Source organism: Phoenix dactylifera, chromosome 3, assembly GCF_051530095.1.
Source record: "Phoenix dactylifera cultivar Ajwa chromosome 3, Ajwa_hap1_PhDact_Kaust_v1.1, whole genome shotgun sequence".
Classification (NCBI taxonomy): Eukaryota; Viridiplantae; Streptophyta; class Magnoliopsida; order Arecales; family Arecaceae; genus Phoenix; species Phoenix dactylifera.
Window position 1 is genome coordinate 7692274 of NC_143192.1, and position 23958 is coordinate 7716231.

Sequence of the window (23958 nt, forward strand, 5' to 3'; positions counted from 1 at the left end):
TAACATAAAACCATCCATAAGAGCTCCCATATGCCAAGTACTTACTCTTCTGATTGCTCATCTCCGAAAGTTGAAACATGTTGAGAATGCCGACACTAACTGCTTTGTTTGGAGTACATTATGAAGTTTCAATTGAAACTATGACGCTGATCTTTAGTTTAGGTTTAGATTAGTTTTAGGAATATTTAATTGATTTACTTTCAATTCTCTGTATTTCTTGAAATTTTTGTGCTTCATCCTAGGGATATTTCTCTAGTGGATTCTGGAGACTGATTTTAGGAAAAATTAGTGTTTAAGTCCTACATTAGGAAATCTTGGAACTTATAAGAACTGTGATTTGAAGACAAAGTTTAAAGCTCATTAGGATTGTAATTTGAAGTTCCACATTTGGATTTTGCTGTTTTAAGAAATTCTTTTTGCTCGGAAAGTGTTGGGGAAAAGGTCTGTACAAGCCCTAGTTGATTTAGGATTCATATTTACTAAAATTAGCTAATCATTTTTCATTTTATCATGCTTTCCACGTCTGTGAAGGATTTTTCTAATAGTAAGCTTGCAATGTTTGTGAATATATATATATATATATATATATTTATTTATTTATATTTGGAAACATACTCATACTCAATTTCGGAGAAAGTTGGAGACTTAGGCCTTTTTTTTCTGGTAGATGTAAAGCAAATTTTAATGTAGGCTTAGCTATCCTAGGTTAAGTCTAAAATTCATTTTGATTTTTATGTACTAAATTGTCATCAATCAAATATTAAAAGAAAGCTTTAGAGGACAAAGGCTTAAACATCAGCAAAATGTAAAAAAGAATATGCGAAATGAAATTTTAATGAAAGTAGAGATGAGGATGAGGTCCCATTTAAGGTTGTTGTGCAGTAGGTACCATCAAGTGATTGTTTTTGGTAGAGAATGTTAAGATGAATTTTTATAAGGTTAGAAAGGATAAATTGAGAGATGAGTATATATTAAATGAGTTACTAGATTGCACAATCCAAGGACCATGATTTTCAGTATGGAACTATACCAGTCTGTACCGTGTGTACCGACTCGTACCTCCGGGGAGCCAATACTCGGTACGAGTGTCTGTGCTTAGAATCAGTTGTACTGATATGGTATGAGTTGGGTACCGATGTAAGTACTGAAACCTGTACTGGAAATCTCGTTAAAGTAATAGAGAAAAAAATAAAACGATACAGGCAGGTACAATGACGATTTAAGGGAGCTCCTGTGAGAGGACAAGCTCTAATTTTTGTATAAGGATGTAGGAGGGAACATGGATGCAGATCGTGAGAAAGGATACCATGAAACTCGAGATGTGTGAGATGGCGCTAAAAGGAATTGTAGGCAAATGGGGGCTGATAAAGCTGACAAAAAGTAGATGGGGGATAAGGCTAGATGATTTGTCATATTTATAGAAACACATATATTTATTATATTTTTATGTATGTATACATGCCATATAAGTACACAAGTATGTAGTATTAAAGTATTTGTTTTTTCAAATTCTTCTTATGAATGATGCATCGATGCTAAAAAGGAGTGCAATATATCAGACTGCACAATAAAGAAAATTTAGATCGTAATAAATTATTAAATAGTGCACCTAAAGTTTAAACAAATGACTACAAAAGGTGGTTTCTTTGAAACCCTGAACCTGAGTTCTGGCCTTCAGCTAGATTGATGACCAAGGGGAGTTCAGTAATCGTGAGGTTAGACTCTGATCATATATGAGGTATAGTTATTTTATATTTATTTGTCGGTTTAGTTTAAAGTATAGTGTATCTTGAAAATGTCTTTAGTTGTTTATATTCATATATTTTGTTAAGGTATGCTATATTCATTTGGAGGAGCACACAAATCTGTTCATATAAATGAAATAGTTAATTTGAAGAACAATTGAGTGACTTCTTACTAATTTTTTCGCTTGGGCTATCACCTAGTCACCTTTGTGACCACCTTGGCAGTGGGGCAACTCCATTGCTTGGAGTCGCCTAGGCTATTTGGAAACTATGTGCTAAAGTGGAAGTACAAAAGTGCAGGCGTGTGAGCTAGCTTGAAACCAAAAGAAATGCTCAACTAAGTTACCTGATTAATAGAAGTACTAGAAGGAAAGAAGGCCAGAATTCTAAACAAAAGGAGCTCTTCAGGTCTTGGGAACATAGAAAGATCTATGTTAAAATTCAAAAAGTGGCAAAGTGCATTGAGTGACTGGTAGATAAAATAGAGATAAAATGGATCTAATGAAATACCTTTTGTCTGACCTTTGAGCTTATATGTATAGATGAAAATGGCATATCCAACCTAAATGCTTGCATTCACCAAATTCCAATCATCTGTAGGTTGTCTATGCATGTTCTCTGAGCATAGAGTAATGCATTTCTTCTCCAATTGCCATATTTTTTTTGTCTGTCATCTTTCTCGTATCTTGATTTCAATGACCATCTGTCAAGTTCTTGATATCCTGTTGTAGTAACTACCATTCAACTGTACCATTTGATATGGCCTATTCTCCTCTATCACTGTTGACTGGTTGCCCTGTATCTTTACTAGGTTATGTCAGCCCTTACATTTGTCTAGGTGCCTTAACCCAGAACTTGTGGCTATTTATGATTGCTCTGTATATAAGATGGAACTACAATATTAATGAGTTTATATCAGTCTTACTCAGACTGGAATATGAGATGACATTTTCGGCCATTTAAATACCTCCTTATCTAAGCCATACAATTAAAAATATATATGGAATTGAAGTGTGAAGTTATACTGCTAAGGATTGCATTAGTCGCCACATTGAGTTAGATGTTGCAAGTAAAAGCTGCCGTAACCTTTAAGAAGTTTTAATGCATGCTATTGTAGAACTCAGTTAACTCTTGATTGTTTTGAACACTGTAACCAAGGTTCGCCATCTTGGTACCGAATTACGTACCGATACCATCCTATTACAGTGTCGGTATGAGATGGTGATGCATACCGAGTGTCCGGTATGGTACAAGACTGTGTATCGGTTCGGTACAGTATACTGTAGGGTACGGTACCGATTGATATGGCAAATGTTGGCTATAACCTTCTTTTGTTGTAATAGTTGGGTCAGATGGAATATGAAAGAGTAGGAGATGTGAAACAATTGTTAGAAGATGAATGACCAATTGGTAGGTGGATATGGTTTTGGGGCTAGGAGTTGGTCAATGTGCCCGTCATTGGTCTAGTAATTTCGTAAGGGCATCTTAGAGAGAATCAAGCATTTCTTGGGTTTTGGATGATCATGCACTAGTTTTGTTAATTTGGAAGGGCTAGCAAGATGTAGTATGAAATGAATAGTATGAACCAAACTTCTAATTCTTTTGAAATATTGGCTTTGATGTTCCCAAATAGATGAGGAACACTAGTTGGCTTTGATTTATTTGATATGCTCAAATTGGATATCAATGCTTGAAGAAGATTCCATACTATATTTGCCATACAATTTGAGTGAAGGAAAATTGGTTGGATAAGCAAATACCAAGGTCTGCAAAACTAGTACTTGGAACCGGACATGTACATTATTGGTTAGGAACAGCATGGTTGGTATGATACGGCATGGTTGGTATGGTACAATACGCTGTATCAACAAAGACTCCCAACACTTTTTTTTCCAAGCCGTGGTTCTGCTCGAAGCTGGGAGGTGTGGGGCGACTCCACTTGGTTTAGATCGGTAGGAACCGGTTCGACTCATATACTGAACCGAACTTAGGAACCGTTCTAGTTTTGCACCTGTATGGTGCATTAGACTGGGTACGGGCAATTTGGGATAGTTCGGCATACCATGAGATATATAATCAGAAAATGAGTATTCTTTTGGAATGCTTCAATACTCTCTTCTTGCTGATTTTATCTGGTCTATGTAGTTTTGACTTGCTTGGTTTGTTTGTGGAACTCAGGCTGTTTCTCTAGGTTCATATTGATAACTACATGCTTAGTGTAATATAATGCTATGTTCTTAGTGTATTTTTTTTATGTACTATTTCCCTGAGTTGACAAAAATTTAAAGACACTAGTTATTTTATGCTTTAATTATGACTCTTTCTTTATTTCTAAGCAGAAAATAGATGAAGGTGCTGTTCATGTTGTATTTTTGAAGTCTCTCGAGAACTATATAAAGTGGTGCAACTATCTTCCTCTCCACCCAGTTTGGAGCAAGTATGGATTTTCTTTTGTTTTTTGTATGTATATGCATTTTCTTTAGTTTTGCTTGTTTTCCTTGTGAATTTCCTGTCACCTAAGAACTCACATTGTATTGGGCACAGTGCGGAATCAGCAAGCAAAGAAAAGAAGTTGTTGTTTGTTTGTCTATACTATCTGATATGGGGAGAGGCTGCGAATGTTAGATTTCTTCCCGAATGCTTATGTTACATATTTCATCATGTAAGTTGCCGGGATAAAATTTATTCTACTTTTATATATACGTGTGTTTCAGTGCTTGAGAAAGGAGATGAATTATTTCAATTTTTTTTTTGTAATAATTTTTAAGATTTATATGTTCTAATTGAGATAATATAGACCTTGTATATATTTTCTGAATGTCATCAATGGGAATGCCACCTTCTAGGTTCAAAACTAAGGAGAGGGGTGCCAACTGGCATTCTCATGTTTTCTTGGTTATAGGAGATTCTCATAGTAGGACTGTCAGTGTATATGTGGTCAGTGACAACTTCGATTCATTTTGTTTCCTTCGATACAAAAATTTTATTGCATTTTCATTAGATTTTGTTGGTGAGGTTGCTACAGCGTCCAAGTTTATTTTTTTCCCTTTCTTTTTTCTTTTCTGGTTTAGCTTCACTGATCCAATTTACTTTGTACAGCACATTTGCGCTGATTAAGTTCTTCTGCTTATTATGTGCATCCAAGTGAATTGTTTAAATAACATTTGTACTCTATACTGCTACTCGCTTAGATTCCCTCCCTTAATATTAGTTGCTTAATATTTGCTTATTGTCATTCAATATTTTTCCAGATGGCAAGAGAGTTAGAGGAAATATTGCGTCAACAGGTTGTGCAATCAGCCAAAAGCTGTGTTTCTCCTAATGGAGTATCATTTCTCGATCAAGTTATTTCTCCTCTATATGAAGCTATAGCATCTGTAAGTATCTCTGTTCAGAATAACTTTTTTTTTTGTTTGCTTTTGAAGTTATGGACTGTCTGTAGCTTTATTATATATGTACACAAACCTGGAGCATTCATATATTGTATATATGAGAGACTATTGCATATTATTTTTGTTTTCTTTGGATTAACCCAGCACACGCAATATACACAGTCAATGTATCACATTTTTTTTGGAAAATTTCTTTTGAAACCAATATTATTCTTAATTTTGAGTAAAAACATCTCAAAACATAAAGAAACGAAGAAAGGACAAAAACATGGTGCATATTTCTGCTATATAAAACAGAAAATTGGGCTTTCATAATTCAATTTTTGCTAGATATCTGAAACCGAGGCAGTTTCAGATCAATTACATTGCTCTGCTTTCAATTTATGGTCTCATCCTTCAATATTTTGAGAGAGCATATAAATAAATCGGCCGTAGGCCTGTAGCATTAGATGTGGCAGTTAAATATTTTGGAGATAGAGTAATTTTGCTGCAAGCAAGTTCTAATCTTCAGATTCTCAAGCTAATTTTGTTTTCAGTAATTTAATTCTCTCGCATGACTTAGTAAAGGTTGTCTTCAGTGGGTCAAAAGTGGCCGTGCCTACATTAAAATCAGAGGGAAATAAGTCTACTTCTTTTGAATTCCTGGTTTTATTGGTAGAAGATGTCCGAAGTCCCTCTAATGCTGCTCTACCTAGGTTTGAAGAACCCTCTAACCCTCTTTATTCTGACTCCACAGTTTCCCTTGTTAAATTTCCTGCTAATATTACTTAGCTGAACCCAAACTTAGTCCGGTAAGAGATATACTTTTTTTTATTTTGTTATGTTATTTGTAAAGTTGTCTAAGTTATGGGGGATGCAGGCTTAGTCTATGCATTTGGAATCCATTAACTTTAATTTCTTTGATCTAGTGAATCTGTGATTGATGTGGCCACATATTTTTGGAGGCTGCTCGGGCCTTTTTGACAGCGGACTTGATTCAGATATGAGTTTCTTTGAATTTTTTTGCTTTTTTCACTCTTTTATGGGATAAGCAGCAGAATAAGCTTGCCCATATGCAGCTTAACAAAAAATTTGATGCCTAAAATAAATGTAAAAAAGTTTACTCTGGCAGCTTAATTGCGACATGTGGCAGGGAAAAATGTTCCGTATAATGCTGTTAGAAAACAATGAGAACCAATTGACAGAAAATGGAGGAGCAAGAAAAAATAGAGGAAGAATGGGAAGAGGAGAAGAAAATAGGCCTGGGGCCTATTATTGTGCTAAAGTTTCTTATGTAATTTCAAATCCTACGCAAAATGGTGGCTTTGTCCAAGGAAGAGCCGGCCACTTTCTGTGTATTACAACAGAAAAATATATCAATTGAAAGCAAGTATTGCCACCTACTGTTGGGCATGTAAAAGCCCCCAAAATCACTTATAAAATATCTGATTTCTAACTGGAAATATAATAATTAATAGAATGGGAAAAGTATAGGGACACTCCTTTAAGTTTGGGCAAGAAACACTTCGATCCCAAATTTTTAAAAAGTTTCAATTAGATATCATAACTTATTTTTTCGTTGCAATGTCGTTCATGTGATGGTCATGTGACAACAAAACAGGGCTACAATTCTATAAATGCCCTTCCCACTAAATTAGTAGTGGGCTTTCTAGTTTTGACAGGAAGTGAAGGAGAGGGGAAGGAGGTCATATGGCACTTACGCGACTCTCTTCTTCCTTCCCACTTTGTTGGAAGGAGATCACGTGGCACTCACGTGACTCTCTTCTTCCTTCTCAATTTCTTTATTTATCTCAATTTACAAATCATTTTTTTTACAAGTACCTTGGACTGGGATTACTCTAACATATCAGCTGTTTTCTTATGCTTTTGGTGAGATCGTTGTTAAGAGATAAAATAATCCTTGACCTCTTCCTTCTGCCCCTTTGCCTACACTAGGCTTAACAGAGGTCTCCTAAGTCTATTCCTGAATATCGGCCTCCCTTTTCCCTCAACAGTCATGCCCCTGACTCGATGGTCCTATGGAACTGATGTCGGAGCTCTGCCGCTGGTGTTGAAGCTTAAACCAACATCGAGCCTTCTCCCATCCCTTGCTTTGATGTCCCGTCTTTGTTTTATTTCCTTTTGCCGGCCGCCCACCATTGCATGTCGCTGCCATTGACCACCGGTCCTCCAACGGCCACCTGCTGCCACCTGTTGCACCATGGTTCTCGGGAACCCTCCTTTCTTCCATTCCCTCTCCCTCTTCTTCCCTTGACTAAGCCGCACGAAGAGCCCCTTCCTTTTCTCTCTGATTTCTCTCAATTCCTCTCTTCTTCTCCCTTTCCTTCTCCCATTTTCTCTCTCTTGTGACCGTCTCCGTCCGCCAGAGTTGCAAACTCTCCGACTCCTCTCCGCCCTCCCACAAATCCTCACCTCCTATCCTTCTCAAAAAAAATCATAGCCGAAAGCCCGAAACAGTTTCCTTCCGTCAGTAATCTCCATGGAAGATGGGGATTTTTGTCGTTTTTAATATTCTGTCAATAGTGTTAGGGCACAAATAGACGGCTGGGCTATTATTGCAACCCAAAAAAATCTTATGGTGTCTAATTGAAAAAAATTAAAAATTTGGGGTCAAAGTGTTCCTCGTCTAAATTTGAAGGGATGTCTCTCTAATTACCCTAAAGGATTTTGGTTCCATCTTCTTAGGGCGCAGCAGAACGGCTGATATAACCTCTTTGGACTGGCCTTTCTTTCAGCATCAAGGATGAGCCTGAGGGGAGTATTTGGCTGCATCATTGCTATCACCTGTATGGACCAGTGATGTCCTGTTTTGAAACATTAAATGGTTCACCGAAAATATAATTGGAACTTGCAGCAATTTCAACATATCTTCGCATACTGGACAGAAGTTACTGTTTGCTCTCACTTTTTTTCAGTTTTAAGGACTTGAAATAGTCTCTATATGTGGCTACCATAACTTGTAACAATTTTCTTTGTATATTTGTTGTCATCTACTTTATCTGTTTCAGTAATCCAATATTGGATCAACTTTTGATAATGCAGGAAGCTGCAAATAATGACAATGGGCGAGCACCGCATTCGGCTTGGAGAAACTATGATGATTTCAATGAGTTCTTCTGGTAAGTTAAAAGGATAAACTCTTCAGTTTTGAAATGATTTTTCTTTTTATCTCAAAAAAGGATTTCCCTTTTTCCTATGGTTTGTCATGATTAATCTTCCCCTTCACAGGTCTCTTAACTGTTTTCAACTTAGCTGGCCTTGGCGACTTAATTCACCATTTTTTTCCAAGTTCAATAAAAGGACCAAGGTTGGTGGCTGGTGTAGTTTATCTGGCATTGTTGTATGTTTGTGGTTCATACCACTTTTTCATTTGATTCTTGATCAGTGTATCTCCAATTATTTTTTTTCCATTCTCTTAATGCTAAAGTTTTTTTATTTACCAAGACTTCGCTGCCTTTTCTTGGAGAAAATGTGAGATTTTCTTGACCCAAGAAAATGTGACATATTTGTAAATACTTCAGTGGAAACCTTCATGGGTGTTCTTTTGCAGCAAGTACCTTAAAAAAGAATAAAGACTGGTAAATACATGATGATGATATTGATGACGGGAAGCTTGGTAGGACTTGAGTGGTAGCTAAATTTGTTAATATATATTTTTTATGAGTAAACATCTATGGAAGTTATGGCTAACAGTTCATAGGTTTTAAATAAACAAGTATGTGTGTAATATATATATGTATTTGTTGTCTATATGTTTGCACATGCAAGGGAAGAGCCAAAATTGCTGGCTAGGGTTGCCAAAAACCAGAAAGCAGTATCTTAAAGATTATAAAGCTTTCCCATAAAATAATAATAAAGTTGAAAGTTAAAGAATACATAAGTGCATAAGATTTCATTATGGTTTTCTGGATATTCTTTAACATGGTTGAAGTTGAAGGCGAGTGTAATAGTTTCAAATGAATAATAAGATGGATATTTGGATCAGAAATTAAGAACTAAATGACCAATACTAATTTATATAATAAGATCCAAAAAATTCCATGCAACATGTTTACATAAATATTTTTTCGAGGTAGACTTACTTTACTTTGGATATCGTTTTTTAACTTAAAATTAATCTACTGGTGTAATAAACCATGATTCTTATGATGAGATTGCAAAAGTCTACAATGTCGATTATGTTGTGTTTGTAGAAGAAAAAGTAATAATTGCTGATTTAATCCCATTCTTTTTCATCAAAAAAATTGCAGCCAAAAAATGCTTCCCAGAAACAAAACAAATAGGTATGGAGCAAATTTTTTCTTTCAAAGAGAAGATTAGAGGCGGGCATATAAGCAAAGAACTTAGGGCAAACTGGTTCGATTTTGATGGTTCTTTGAATAATGTTTTTATATTTATTCATAGCAAGAATGGGATTTTGTGCTGTCTGTTAGTTTCATGTTTTCTTTGGAAAGAATATATATTGCCCCAAAGAGGATTCTAAAGAGGCATTGTTATGAACCTGTTATGGAAAGTTGTTTGGATTTTGAAGATTGGAGTTGGGGACTGTGGTATTTAGGGATCAAAACTAAAATTGCCTCAGGGATATTTTAAGGTTTTTTTTTTCTTGGGGGAGGGGGGGGGGGGTGTGCGTGTGGAAGGGGGAGGGTGGGGCAAGTATGGACAAGGGCTATGGCAATGTTCGTTGAATCGGTAGTGGAGGGGGTATCGGCCGGCAACCGGTTCGTAGTGCCATTCTAGGGCATACCGACACAGGGAGAGTCGGAGGGGGAGGAGGAGAGGGAGGGGAGAGAGAGAGAGAGAGAGTCAGAGAGGGAGAGGAAGAGGAAGGGAGGGAGAGGGAGGGGGAGAGGGGGAGAGGTTGAGAGAAAGAGGGCTCGAAGGATCCCTTGTCATCGTCGGAGGGATGGAATTGTAGACCCTATGGCATTAGGGCCAAGAGAGAGCGGGATGAGGCGTACCTATGATGCCGGGGAGGGAAAGAGGATGAGCGTCGAGTCTCAATGAGGTGACGAGATGTCGCGAGTGCTAGTGGGAACTATTCCACGATCGCGAGTGGTGTGGGAGGAGGGGTCTAGCATCATGAGTCGAAGGGGGCGAGGGAGGTTTTTAGCGAGCCAGGGTGGTAGGTGGCTTAGTTGAATAGGGGCCCGGGGGGGGGGGGGGGGGTGCGATTGTTTATTCAAACCAAGCATGGCTGGAGGGTTTCTAATCAATTAGAGCTAGTTCAGCCAATTTTCCGAGTCGACTGGGAGAACTATTCTGGTTCCCGTCGGTTTGGCTCTATATGCCCCGAATCAGCTGGTTTGGGGCGATATAGTGAACCATGGGCTTTGGCATGAAAAATAAAAGTAATTTTGTAAGCATCCTCTCCTGCATATTTATATATATGGGTGGAGATATATTGCTCCAGCCAGACCAAGTTTATTAGTTTGTCTATTGGAAAATGACAAATTGATGTTCCGTTGTTGTACTATGGATTTTCTCACATGGGGTATTTATGTCATTTGACATGCAATTGATGAACCTTTTCCTTTGTCATTTCTGATGCATTGGCAAAAGATTGGAATACCTCTGTGCAAGTCAACCTACAAAGTGCAGTACATGTGGGGTGATAGGACCATGTTGTAATCCTCATCCCAGGGCAAGATTTCTATGTTATTTGGATTTAGCTTTATAACTACCAACTAAATTCATTAATGACATTGAAACTGTGAGATCGTTGGATGTCTTCCACAAAATTTAAGTATCATATGGATTACAGAGTTACATATTAGGGATATAAGTTCAACAGAACCATATTGGATAAAATAAATATGCTCATTTTTTTGTTGTTAGTTTGAATTAATAGTTTATTCAACAATGATTTGAATATTTTTTGGTATATTGCTTAATGAATGCATGTGAAACCTTTTAATTTCTTGGTGGATCTCTAATTTGAATGTGGTTTGTGCAGCCTATTCTATAGGAGGGAAGAACATGACAGCTTTTTATATTCTTTCGATCTTAGTTGTTTATTCAATAATGTTTTTGTAGAAGTACAAAATTCATACAAGCGATTGAAGAAAAGTATTAAGATTACACTATTTAAGTTTTTGTAGTCTGATTTTTGATCTAATTAAGCAATTTTGACAAATATAATCAATTATTTTAGTATCATCCTCTCCCTTTGTAGTTCTTTTGTCTAAAAATTATCTGTTAAATTTTGTTAAACTTCTAAGATAACAGCTTGAAGTGGGGATACAAAGTTATGTTTTATCTTTTCCTTTTGCAAAATAATGCTGCACATATATCTCATTCAAAAATAACCATTATGAAATTGGGCCTTTATTTTTCTAGCTACACTAATCCATTTATTGTATTCCAGGCAAAATTAGGAGTCCTTGGAGGATTAGTTTGCGTTTGATTATAGTCATTCATCTAGTTGCTTATTGTCTTTTTTAGTGTCCACCACCCCCCCCCCCTCTCTCTCTTTTCTTTTGTTTTTTATGGCATAAATCTTCTGTTGATTTATCTATATCGTTTTAGCATCAGTTATAGTGGATATGCTCCTCAGAACTTTCAGAATTTCCTTTTGCATGATCTTATAGCCTTGTGGTGACCCTCCTATACTGATTGCCCGTATAGCTCGAGGCTAGTTGGGTGAGATCTTGACTATTCTACAAGGCTGGGAGCGGTCCAAATTTTATTTGACCGGATCCAGTTCCCTTTCCAACTTTAGCTTGATACCAGTGTCCATTTGTATATTCAACTAGATTCCATTAAGGATTCAAGTACAAACCTTTTAGTATGCACAGATCCTTTGGTTATATCCCACTGAAATCCGATTGTGGCAAGTAGTGTATCAAAGCCCCCTCTTCTGCTTGCTTACTATTACTAGTATTGTTGGTGCCGGTATTTGAATTCGTAACTAGGATTTAGCCATATAGGTCCTGAAGAATGGGAAATTATCATTGCTACTGTATCATTCTAACAAGTTGGCACCCTGGGACACTAGTGGGACACTAAGGGGAAACGACCCTTTGATGGTCCGGGATGCCCCGACCTTCTTGGTCTATCATGATCTTCCCAATTGTGTCTTGACACTTGAGATGGATCGAGTTGGTCAGTATAGATCAAAATGGATCAAAACATTGGTTTTTTAATTTTTTCCATTTTGTGCTTGTGCTGAACTCATTGCTAGATTATGGGAACCTTATTGATTTGCTATAAATTTTTTTAACTAGTCTCTTACTCTATGATGTTAAATTCTATTGTCAAGGTCTGGTTGTCCCTCCCTCTTTCTCCTTCCCCCTCATTCTCTCTCTTGGAGACTTAGAATTGACTTCAAGTTTCTCATTATAATTGTGCATCATTTATTTAATCTCTAGATTTTATTTTCTCTTTCTTTTTTTTGATCTTCAAGAGAACTTGTATTTGTTACCACTATATTGTTCAAGCAACAATAATAATGTCTTTGAATTGATGCCTGATTTCAGAATGGTGTGTAATCAATTGAGATTGTGATCGATTTTTACTCTTATTTTTGAAGTCTTTATGATCAATGTGCAACTAATTACTTCTTTGCTGTTCCTCTTGTTTCCATCTTAAAATGGTGGAAGGCAATAAGAAGCATGGCAAAATGGCTTTGGGAGTGATACTTGAGCATATTGCTGGGTATGGAAGTCGTTTGAAGCTGATTCAAGGCAAATCGACCTTGATCTGCACTCAACCTGTTTGATCCAAGTTGGTTCAGGCTAAGAGGCATACTGAAGATACCGTTGTGTACTGACCATAATGTGCCGGGATCGAACCGGTACACAGTATGGGGGTGTACCAACACTGTAATAGAATGGTATTGGTATGAGGTTGGGTACCAGAATGGCAAACCTTGGTTCAAATGGTTCAAATGTGGGTCAAGCAGTTCTTGCCTGCACTAGCCCTACTTGTACTGAGTTAGGCTCAGTTTCATGTAGATTAAGGGCTATATAATGAGCTCAGCAGTTCTTTAGTCCTTACTGTTTAGGAGCAAGGATCCTGTCTCCTATTAAATGTCTCCACTCTAGATGAGAAGCCAAGGAAAAACCATTTGCGTTATTTAGATACTGGAATTTCAATATACCAAGAAATAATCTTCTAAACAATGGTGGGATTGGAGCTGTCCATCCTCCATCTCACATGCATTGCATGTGTGACATCTTTTTTATTCTCAAATATTCATCTCTTTCATGTGAATCACACATGCTCAATGCTAGTTCAGTAAAAAAAGCAACTGGTGTTTCAAGAAATCTATAAAATGAACTGATAAGTTAGCATAACAGGAAGAATGATGGCACTATGCAAAGCATTTATAAGGCCTATACGTAATTCAACTCTGTTTTAGCAGTTGGATGTTAGTTTTTAAATCCTTTTTTTACTGGAGTAAAATATTAATGAAGTTTTGTTAACTGAAGACAAATCAGCTGATTAAGACTTGTGCTCTCAATGAAATGTTCTTGGCGACACAATGTATCATTCATAGAATGGCTTTTTGTTGTGTTAACAAGTCTCTTGTCATGTAATTGGGGCACTTCAGATGTGTTGAAGTGTTTGAAGTTCACAGAACTTGAAATGTGTATGTTCAAAATTTAAATGTCTCCTGTGTCGATTTACCAACTACTGGATATCCTTGGACTAACAAACTAGTCAGGGCTATGCAGACAAGCAGAAATGATACACTTTTATTTTTTACCACCGTTACAAGTAAATCCTCATTAAATTAATAGCCTGCTAAATTTTGCTACATTTTTATTGTTGGGATGCCTTATAATAGTATGGATGACAATAGAGTATGACTAAAACCTCTAATAAGCTGTTTGTGGAATTCTATGTGAGATCATTGACCTTGCTTGTTGCCATTTAGATTCTCTTGCATTTTACTGTGTAGGATGTACTAGCGGCAGTTTTTCTGTCGGTGCTTTATATGATAATCTTTTCTATGTTTATTGGTTTATATTTGTTGTTGCTGCTTGCTATGCAGAATTTGTCATCTGTTGGTAGAAGTAACCATTATGGTAAAACATCTTTCGTGGAGCACCGAACTTTTCTTCACCTTTACCATAGTTTTCATCGCCTGTGGATGTTTCTTTTTATGATGTTCCAGGTCAGTAATGATTAATGGTTGCAGTATTCTTCTTATTTCATTTTTTTTCTTTGGAAGTTGCATGAGCCAACCACCTTCATTTTCCATTAGGATAGAAGTTCAGTAATGCGTAGAAAACAATTAGATATGCATAGTTCTCCTTCATAATCTTCTTGACACTTACAAAGTTCTATATTTTCAATTGATCACCAAGGTTTTCTTTGTGAATATCATAATAATGAACATGAGTTAGTATTGCATCTTGATCAACTTAATCTGATTCTGAAGTTAAGAATAACAATAGAACTGGTTTAGGTATGCTGCTTTTGTTTGTTCTATACTTGAAACTATGTAACTCGTGTCTTCTTAGCAGCAAAACAGAAAGGTAAAAAAGGAAAAGGACAAACGTGAGAATGCCCCTACCCAGAATGAATCTGGACTTGTGAATTCTAGTGGTGGACTTGTTTGTTGGGACCATTTTTATCTAAACCTAAACTTAAACCGCCAATGCAAGTAACACATGCCCAAGCTTGCCTCTGATTCTGTTTCTGGAACATGTTCAAACTTCAAAATTGATTACTGCCACAATGTATTGGGGTGACAGAAAGAGTTAAGCAGCAAGCTACAAAACCAGTAAATAAGATCGGATATATTTGTGTTAGCCTGTTAGGTTGGCAGCATTAGGTTAAACTAATCCTGGCCTGGTCCTGCTCAACTAAACTATAAAGGCACTGCAAAACCATTCTGCTGGATCTGAATTGGCTGTGTACAAACTCTAGATCCATTTCCTGTTTTCTGAATGATGCTTGATTCCAGTCAGACATTTGCAGCCCTCATTTAAACAATTTCTGTGCCTACCATATGTTTCAGGATTGTACATTGTTTAACAATGTCATGGACATTCTACTTTTGCTAGTTAAGAAAATGCATTCTAGACATAATGGCTCCATAATCGTGTTAATGATATGCTTCGATAGAATTTATAGATCTATTGATCTTTCATTGCTGACTGATGTGGTTTCCATGATAACAAATGTAATTGATAATGGAACCTCTTTGCCATGACATGTTAAATAATAAGATTTACCTTTGACATTATTTTGGATTCTTGTGATTCTTTTTCATGATAGCTGCTTTTAGAATCTAATAATATATGTTTTGCTATTATTGTTACCAGGCTACTTATAATACCTAATGACCATTATATGTGCTATGTATTCTCTCAATAATGCTTTTGTGCTGTATGCATGGAATGCCGTACCGGCCCGTACCGGCCGGTACGGGCCGGTACGTACCGGTCCGGCCGTGGACCGGTACCGGAACGGATAAAAAACCGGTATTTTCCGGTTTTTTATCCGAACCGGCCGGTTCGGAGCCCGTACCGGCCGGTACCGGCCTCGTACCGGTGCGAACCGGCCGGTTCGCATTGGTACGATTTTTTTTTTTTTTAGAACCACAGCGCCGCGCGCTGTGGTTTTTGAAACCACCGCGTACCGGCCGGTACGGGACCGGTACCAGCCGGTACGTACCGGACCGGTACCGTACCGGTCCGGCCGGCCACCGGTACGCCGACCGGTACCGGTACGGCGGACCTTGGCTGTATGATTTGCTGATCTTCTTTAAATCACTTCTTTGTAAGTTAATGCAAGTATAACGTATTTTTCTGATTGATTTAGTTCTTAATTACTTTTCCTTTCCATGATTGCGCTTTCTTGTTTTAGGCACAATTTGCTGCATGCTCTACAGGTTATTTAACACATATGCTACTTATGTATGATTTATAAAATAGATTATTTATCCTGTTTCCAGGGATTGACTATTGTTGCCTTCAAAGATGGTCATCTGAATTTGGAAACCATCAAACTGGTTCTTAGTCTGGGCCCCACATATGTTGTAATGAAATTTTTTCAGAGTAAGTTTTTTTTTATAAGATCAGCAATTAGCACCTTGCCCAAGTGATGAGTGCTATATGATAAATATCAACCAAAGTACTTGGAAACTACAGAAAGTTATGTCGTTTATTCTGGGTCTGTTTATTTTGTGACACAGGTGTACTGGACATTCTAATGATGTATGGTGCTTATTCAACATCTCGCCGTTCAGCTGTTACCCGAATATTTTGTCGCTTCTTTTGGTTTTCGGCTGCTTCATTGGTCGTTTGTTACCTATATGTGTAAGCTTCATATTGCTCTAGTTTTCTTTTGTTCTTGCTTTGTATAAATTAATTTCTTATATCTTAAATGCTTGCTACTTTTCTATGAATTTTAATATGCTTATGTATTGTTGTCTCTTTCTTTCAGGAAAGCACTCCAGGAGGGATCTAATTCCATTTTTTTCAGGATATATGTCTTTGTAGTAGGCATATATGCTGCATGCAAACTCTTTCTTAGCATTCTCTTGCGAATCCCATTTTGCCACCGTCTAACTGAGCCGTGTGATCGTTGGTCTATTGTGCGCCTTGCTAAGTGGATGCACCAGGTTCTTGCTTACCTCATGGCCCTAGCCTTTTAAAAGTCATCTTAAATATGTAGTGATGCAAGTTTTGGAAAACCAGTACCAGAAACTGCACCGGTATGTTACTGGTTCGATACCATATGATTTATACGGTACGGTATGCTTCTTGTACCAGCACAGGCACCCAACATTTTCTTCGCACTCTTAGCCACAATATCGCCTATAACCTGGCGATATGGGTTAGTACTGGGTGGTACAGGGTGGTGCCACTTGGTTTGGACTGGCATGTATCGGTTCAGCTCATAGACCGAACCAAACCTAGGATCCATCACAGTTTCACACTAGTACGATATGGTACGCCTTGGTACAGGTGGTTCAGAAAAGTTCAGCAGACTGTGTTGTGATGTAAAGTTCTTGTTTTTTTTCAATGATAATATTTTTTTAAATTATATACTTTTAAGCTCTAATGTATTTTTTTTCTCTATGAAGGAACACTACTATGTTGGACGTGGAATGTATGAGCGTACCACCGACTATATCAAGTAAGTAACTTCTTTATTAAGCAAAATGTGCTGGTAGTTGCTGGTGAAACATTCATTATTTTATGTAAATTTTTCTAATCTTGTATGCTACTATCATGTAGCTGACATATCTTTTAACTTGACCATAATAGGGGTTTGGCTGACATTAAATATACTATCTTATTCAGAACAATGTTGATAATTTCATTGTGTTTCATGATTGACTTAAATACTGAAGTAGCATTTTTCAGCTATCACATTGCCAGTGTTAATTTTATTGGTATGGCAAACTTCCATGCATCTGGTTGGTTTAACTTTCAATTTAAGTTTCACCAAGCATTTTCCAACCATATGCTTGCCATTATTCTGTTGTCTTCTTTACTTACGAGATGGTTATGATTATGTATGTGATGAGAACTTGATTGGTCATCATTCTTAGCCTATCATCTGGTTTTTCAGTTGAGCTGGCTAAAGGAGACCGTTGTTAAAGATGACAAAACTAAGGGCACAAATTTTAATATTTTGCTATCTATTTCTGATAGTTATCCATTATGTTATGCTGTGTAATCTGATGATGAATTATTGGTGTCCCTTGAGAATCTTAGGTTAGCACAAGTTCAGTTCAACATTCATCTGGCCATCATTGGCTAATTTCAGGTCAATAATTGGGCAAATTTTTTGTCACAATTAGATGCCACTATGCAGGTTAGCAAGAATGAACACCATATCCAAGGGTGTACATGGTATTAGTACCCTTCTTAATTGTACCTTTTAGCTGAGTCTATTATAATTTGATAGGATAAATATGAGTTGTTTGTTATTTGGTTGGCTTTACTAATTTTAGATTTCACAGTTATCCAGTTGTTTTCATACTTAAGGGTTTACTTTCGTTTAAGTTCTCATTTTATTTTATGAAGCATCAAGCGTTTGCATGGTCCTATCAATTGTTGAACCAATGAAATATAGTTTTTTGCCGGTAAAGGTGTCATGAATTCTTCCTGTAGAGTTTAATGGCTATGTTCCTTATTGCTTTATTTACATCAGATATCTCTTAAACACTCATCAAGGATGTCTGCATTAAAGTAGTTTTACTTATCTGTATAACATTAGCTTGTTATTCCCTTAGCTAAGATATAATAGTTTCACATTAAAGGTCTGTGCATTGAGTTTTGTTTATTAAAAGGCATAAGCATTATTCCTATTTTTTCTGCACTTATTCAAACTTTTCTCTCTTATGTTGCAGTATGAACAGCAATAATTGAACAATTTATTTCTGTTATTCACTTGTTTCCTTTAATTATTTGATTGACCCAAATGGTGCTTGAATGTTTCCAACTTTGGTTTTACTGTTACTTGGCATGAAGCTACGAACTTGTCAAGTGTCAATTCTTTTTCCTTACTGTGTGCAACATGTATTGAAAAATTCTTGCTCTGCACCTAAAAGTGCTGTCTTTGAAAAAAAAATAAAGAAAAATGCTCTCTAACCTTTCTGATATTGCAGATATGTACTCTTTTGGCTCGTCGTATTGGGTGCAAAATTTTCATTTACCTATTTTCTCCAGGAAAGTGGCATTTGCAAACTACTGATGGTCCATTTATTTACATGTTTTGTGTTTCTGACATGCATTGTGCCATGCAGATCAAGCCGTTGGTTTCACCAACAAAGGTTATCGTGAACTTTACGGGCTTACAATATTCGTGGCATGATTTGGTATCTAGACGTAAGTATATCTAGTTAACCATTGCTACTTTGCTTAGGTTCTTGATGTTGGCAGTGATGGTATCTGTGTCACTTCGATTGTCTTCATTTTTTGTTTGGCTGAGAAAAGCTTAACTGTGCAATGTTACACAACTCTACCATGCACCTTTGCTTAAGTGATACCAATGAATTTGCTAGTATCTGATTAGAAGCTTCCAATAAAAATATGATTTCAAGGCAAAAGACATATATTAGCTCGTTAAGAATTCAAAAGATCAAATGGTTCCATGTATCTCAGATATAAAGTTGAAATTAATTTCAAAATTGACTCAAGTGCAGATTCTCATGCAAAACCAGATCAGAGTTTGTTAATTTGCTATAAGATTTGGGACAACTTAATAATTGGTAGCACATACATGGTCAATTTTAGATTAGATAAACTTTGGAAATAACAAATAAGATTAGGACTTCAAATCCACATGAATTTTTGACATTGAACATGAGTTTACAAAGAAAATTTTAAATCTTGTGGATGAGTTACATGCAGCACAATAAACTTTGGAAAAGACCTTGTGGTTTAGAATTCCAATCAATATTTAGGGCATGTTTGGACATTTATGTAGGAATGTCCTGCAAGAATTGAGCCTGTTGGCCGCCTAACCATGCCTTCTATATTGCTTAACCATTTGTTTAAGTGCTATAGAACTGTAATATCGTTTTGGTAACCAAACCAATAAAATGCTTTCAATTGTCTAACTATTTGTGCTATTATAAAATCTTCCCAATTTATAACTTTTTAATTTTGATATTTTATCTAAATAATATAATAAATAAGCAATTGTTATTATAGAAATATGATAATATATTATATTATTAATATATTCTAGTAATATTATTATAATATAATAATATTATATAGTTATTGCAATATATTATTATCATATAATAATATTATAAAATATTATTATAATGATATAATAGTTAGAATAATATAATATAATATTATAATATATTAAAATAAAAGATAGAGTTGGCTATATTCAAGTGGATCTCCGCTTAGATCTGATTATGTCTATATTAGATGATGGGATCTTACATTGGGGATCCAAGCTATTAGATGCGATCGACTATATCACACCCTCGACCTGAAATCACAAGTCAGATACATGGCAAACGTTGCATACTTATAGGGTGTCATTCCTCAAGCATGCAATATGATGGCAATTGGGCGTGCGTGAGCCAAACCGGGGGCATGCGTGAAGCAAGGTATGCTAAACCGACCGGAACCGAAGGCACCGGTCCGGTACGGCATATAAAATCGGTTCCGACCCAGTCTGGGTCGGAACCGATCGGGGAAGAAGAAAGAAGGGGAAGAAAAACAAGAAAGAAGAGGAAGAAAGAGGAAGAAGAGGAAGAAGAGAAAGAGGAGAAGAAGAGGAAGAAGAGGAAGAAGAGAAAGAGGAGAGAGAGGAGACTTACCGTTACCGGGCCTCGTCGAGGCGATCCTCGTTGGAGCTTGCTCACGGGAGAAGACCGGAGGAGAGAGGATCCTCGTCGGGGCTTGCTCGCGGGAGAGGAGCGGAGGAGAGAGAAGAGCAGGGGAGAGAGGAGAAGAAACATGAAGGCTCGGGAAGAAGTAAATCCCGCGCGGGAAATGCGTCCACAAGGAAAATGGCCGGGAAAACGCGTTGCGGGTTCCTATTTTAATTGAAAAAATGAGGAAAATAAGGGAAACACGCGTTTCGCGCGTGCGGGGCCACGCGCTGGGCAGCGCGACCGCACGCGCTGGGCAGCGCGACCGCACGCGCTGGGCCGTGCGCCAGCGCTCCCCCGCGCTGTCCTCGAACTGGGTCGGTACGATCCGGTTCGGTTCAGTACGATATTGGTACCGTACCGGTACTGGTGCCCACCGGTACGTTGGTACGGTCGGTATGACGGACCTTGGCGTGAAACCACATTAAGTCTAGTTTTTTTCTGTCGTGTAGCTAGAAGAGTCCTTGATTGTTTTGCTTAGTTTTCTTGCCCTTTTGTTTAAAAATTCAGGTGTGCGTGAAGCTCATTCAAAGCGTGCGGGAAGCCCACTAGAGTCACGAGAGTCCTATTTTTCTTTGTTTGTTTGACTCATTCAAAGATTGAGTGTTAGTGAGTCCTTGTATAAAGGAGTTTGCTTTATCTCAAACTCCTAATCTCCAGCGGATAAGAGCTGGTTGTTTGTGTTTGTTTCCAACCTCCTACACTATAAAAGAAGGGATGATGAATAAATCGGCAGAATAGAGATTTGTAGAGAGAAAAAAGTTTAGAATTGGATCATTTTTCTGAAGTGCGGCGCTTCTTTTTCTTGGTGAGATGCTAAGTTAAATAGAGAGGTTAAGTGAAGGTGGGACTTCTTCACCCACTCTCATGCCAAGTTATTTGAGAGTTTGAGTGAAGGTGGGACTCCTTCACCCATTCTTACGCCATCTTATTTTAGAGTCTTAGTGAAGATAGGACTCCTTCCATCTCCACGCCATCCTAACTATTTTCATTCTCACGCCATCCTTACTATTTTCATTCTCACGCCACATATTAGAGAGTTTGAGTGCCAACAAGACTCTTCTTCTTCTAGCCATGCCTCATCTAGTTTAGTCAAACCACATCAAGTCTAATTGCAACTCATTCAACCTATCTACACCATACCCAATCTACACTCGGCCACACCCAATCTAGCCACATCCTCACCCAAATTAACAACGCTCTCCGCTCATCCCTACCCAAGCAATCCGCCCCAAAGAGTGAAGAAAAAGTGAGTTGTCATTGTCTTCTCCACCATCATCCTCCTACTTCCCGTCCCTTGCATCAATTTTGGTATTAGAGCGGTGGTTCCATGGGAGCTGCTGTCATTATGAGTACGAGGAGAGGCCGTACTTACAACACTGGTTGTCCATCACAACGTCAACGAGATGAGTTGCTGACTTGAGTCAGAGGATGGATGCTGTTTGGGAGCATGTTTTCCCAGAGCCGGAAAACATGGAAGATGAACCTGGTAGTCCTGACAATTCAAAAAATTAGGAGGTAAAACTTGAAGTATCCAACTTGCCAGTATGTGTTGCTCGCAGGGTCCTGTTCGGCCGTAAGCAAGGCGAAGACATGGAAGAGGACTGGCTGCGCACAAACATCTTCCATACCCGGTTTGAATACCAAAACAAAGCGATGAATCTCATCATTGACAATGGGAGTTGGATGAACATGGTTTTCCTCGAGTTGGTGGACAAGATGAAGCTGCAACCGGAGCCCCATCCCAAGCCATACCGGGTGAGTTGGATTGATGATACCTCTATTCATGTGAAGCAAAGGTGCCTAGTTCATTTTTCGTTGGGAAAGGACTTCTAGGAGACCATGTGGTGCGATATTCTACCCATGAAGGTATGCCACATCCTGATAGGAAGACCATGGCTGTTTGATCGACGGGTAAAGTATGATGGGTATTCCAATTGCTATTCTCTTATGCATGGCAAAAAAATAGTTTTGAAGCCGCTGCAGATTGCTGATTTCAAACCAGAAAATCCAGCACTCTAAAGGGCGCTATCCATGAGGCGGTTTGAGGAGGTAAGCCATGAAGTTGGGGTTATGTTCGCATTGGTTGCTAGGGAAGTTGATTATGAAAATACAGAGGAGATACCATCAGATTTTAGGGCTATTCTGGAGGATTTTTCTGATGTCATTCCTGAAAAATTGCCATAGAAACTTCCGCCAGTGCGTGACTGTGACATCCAGCATGCAATTGATCTTGTCGCAGAACCTAGTCTACCCAATCTACCGCATATCGGTTGAATCCCAAGGAGCATGAGGAGCTATGCCGGCAAGTACAAGAGTTATTGGATAAGGGTTTCATCAAGGAGAGCCTCAGCCCCTGCGCAGTCCCAGCATTGCTCACCCCCAAGAAGGACGGTACTTGGCGTATGTGCATCGACAGTAGGGCTATTAACAAAATTACTGTTAAGTGTCGCTTCCCTATTCCTAGTGTAGATGATATGTTTGATTTGCTGTATGGTTCAATTTTTTGAAAGTTAGATTTGCGAAATAGATACCATCAGATTTGGATCAGACCTGGGGATGAATGGAAGACAACATTCAAGACAAAAGATGGCTCTACGAGTGGTTGGTCATGCCATTCGGGCTGACCAATGCGCCAAGCACATTCATGAGAGTCATGACTCAAATATTGAAGCCATTCGTAGGGGAGTTCATGGTGATTTATTTTGTTGATATTCTGATTTTTAGTAGAAGCCGAGAGGAACACAAGGAGCATCTTCGACAAGTCCTACGAGTTCTATGTTCGGAGAAGTTCTACATTAATTTGAAGAAGTGTTCATTTGCTAATTCACGGGTTCCTTCTTGGGTTTTATTATTTCTAATCAAGGTGTTGAAGCGGATTCGGAGAAGATTCGGGCCATACGAGATTGGCCAATTGCTAGCAACATGCATGAAGCAAGGAGTTTCCACGGGTTAGCCACTTTTTATCGCAAATTCATCCGCAATTTCAGTTCAATCATGGCGCCATTCATGAGCTATATGAAGGTAGGGTTGTTTCAGTGGACAGTCGCGGCTACCAAGGCGTTTGAAGAGATCAAGGAGAGACTTACTCAAGCCTTAATTCTTCGGCTTTCCAACTTTGAACAAGTCTTTGAAGTCTCTTGTGATGCTTCTCACGTTGGCATTGGAGGAGTTCTAAGTTAGGAAGGACATCCTGTGGCTTTCTTCAGCGAAAAGCTTAATGAGGCAAAGAGGAATTATTCAACCTATGATGTTGAGTTTTATGCTGTTGTCCAAACTCTTAAAAATTGGAAGCATTATCTACTTCCCCAAAAATTTGTGCTATATATAGATCATGATTCTTTGAAGTACATAAACTTTCAAAAGAAGCTCAGCACGGCATGCCAAATGGGTGGATGCAAGGTTCGCTGTACCGATCGGTACCGGTCGGTACCAAGCGTACCATACCCGTACCGATGGATACCGGTATCGGTACACCAATGTCGGTACGCCTGGCGTACCGCATACCGTACCG

General features: G+C 38.0%; 1 protein-coding gene across 1 annotated transcript in view; it reads left to right on the plus strand.

Moving 5' to 3' along the window:
• GSL10 (glucan synthase-like 10) overlaps positions 1 to 23958 on the plus strand; it is a 110914-nt gene that overhangs the window by 22341 nt on the left and 64615 nt on the right. Inside the window, exons 9-20 of the mRNA XM_088717641.1 lie at positions 4085 to 4182; positions 4290 to 4407; positions 4997 to 5122; positions 8180 to 8256; positions 8366 to 8444; positions 14136 to 14258; positions 16047 to 16149; positions 16287 to 16410; positions 16538 to 16715; positions 17181 to 17233; positions 18714 to 18771; positions 18849 to 18933. Of these exons, the coding sequence (XP_088573767.1) occupies positions 4085 to 4182; positions 4290 to 4407; positions 4997 to 5122; positions 8180 to 8256; positions 8366 to 8444; positions 14136 to 14258; positions 16047 to 16149; positions 16287 to 16410; positions 16538 to 16715; positions 17181 to 17233; positions 18714 to 18771; positions 18849 to 18933 (1222 nt within the window). The remainder of the gene's footprint in view (positions 1 to 4084; positions 4183 to 4289; positions 4408 to 4996; positions 5123 to 8179; positions 8257 to 8365; positions 8445 to 14135; positions 14259 to 16046; positions 16150 to 16286; positions 16411 to 16537; positions 16716 to 17180; positions 17234 to 18713; positions 18772 to 18848; positions 18934 to 23958) is intronic.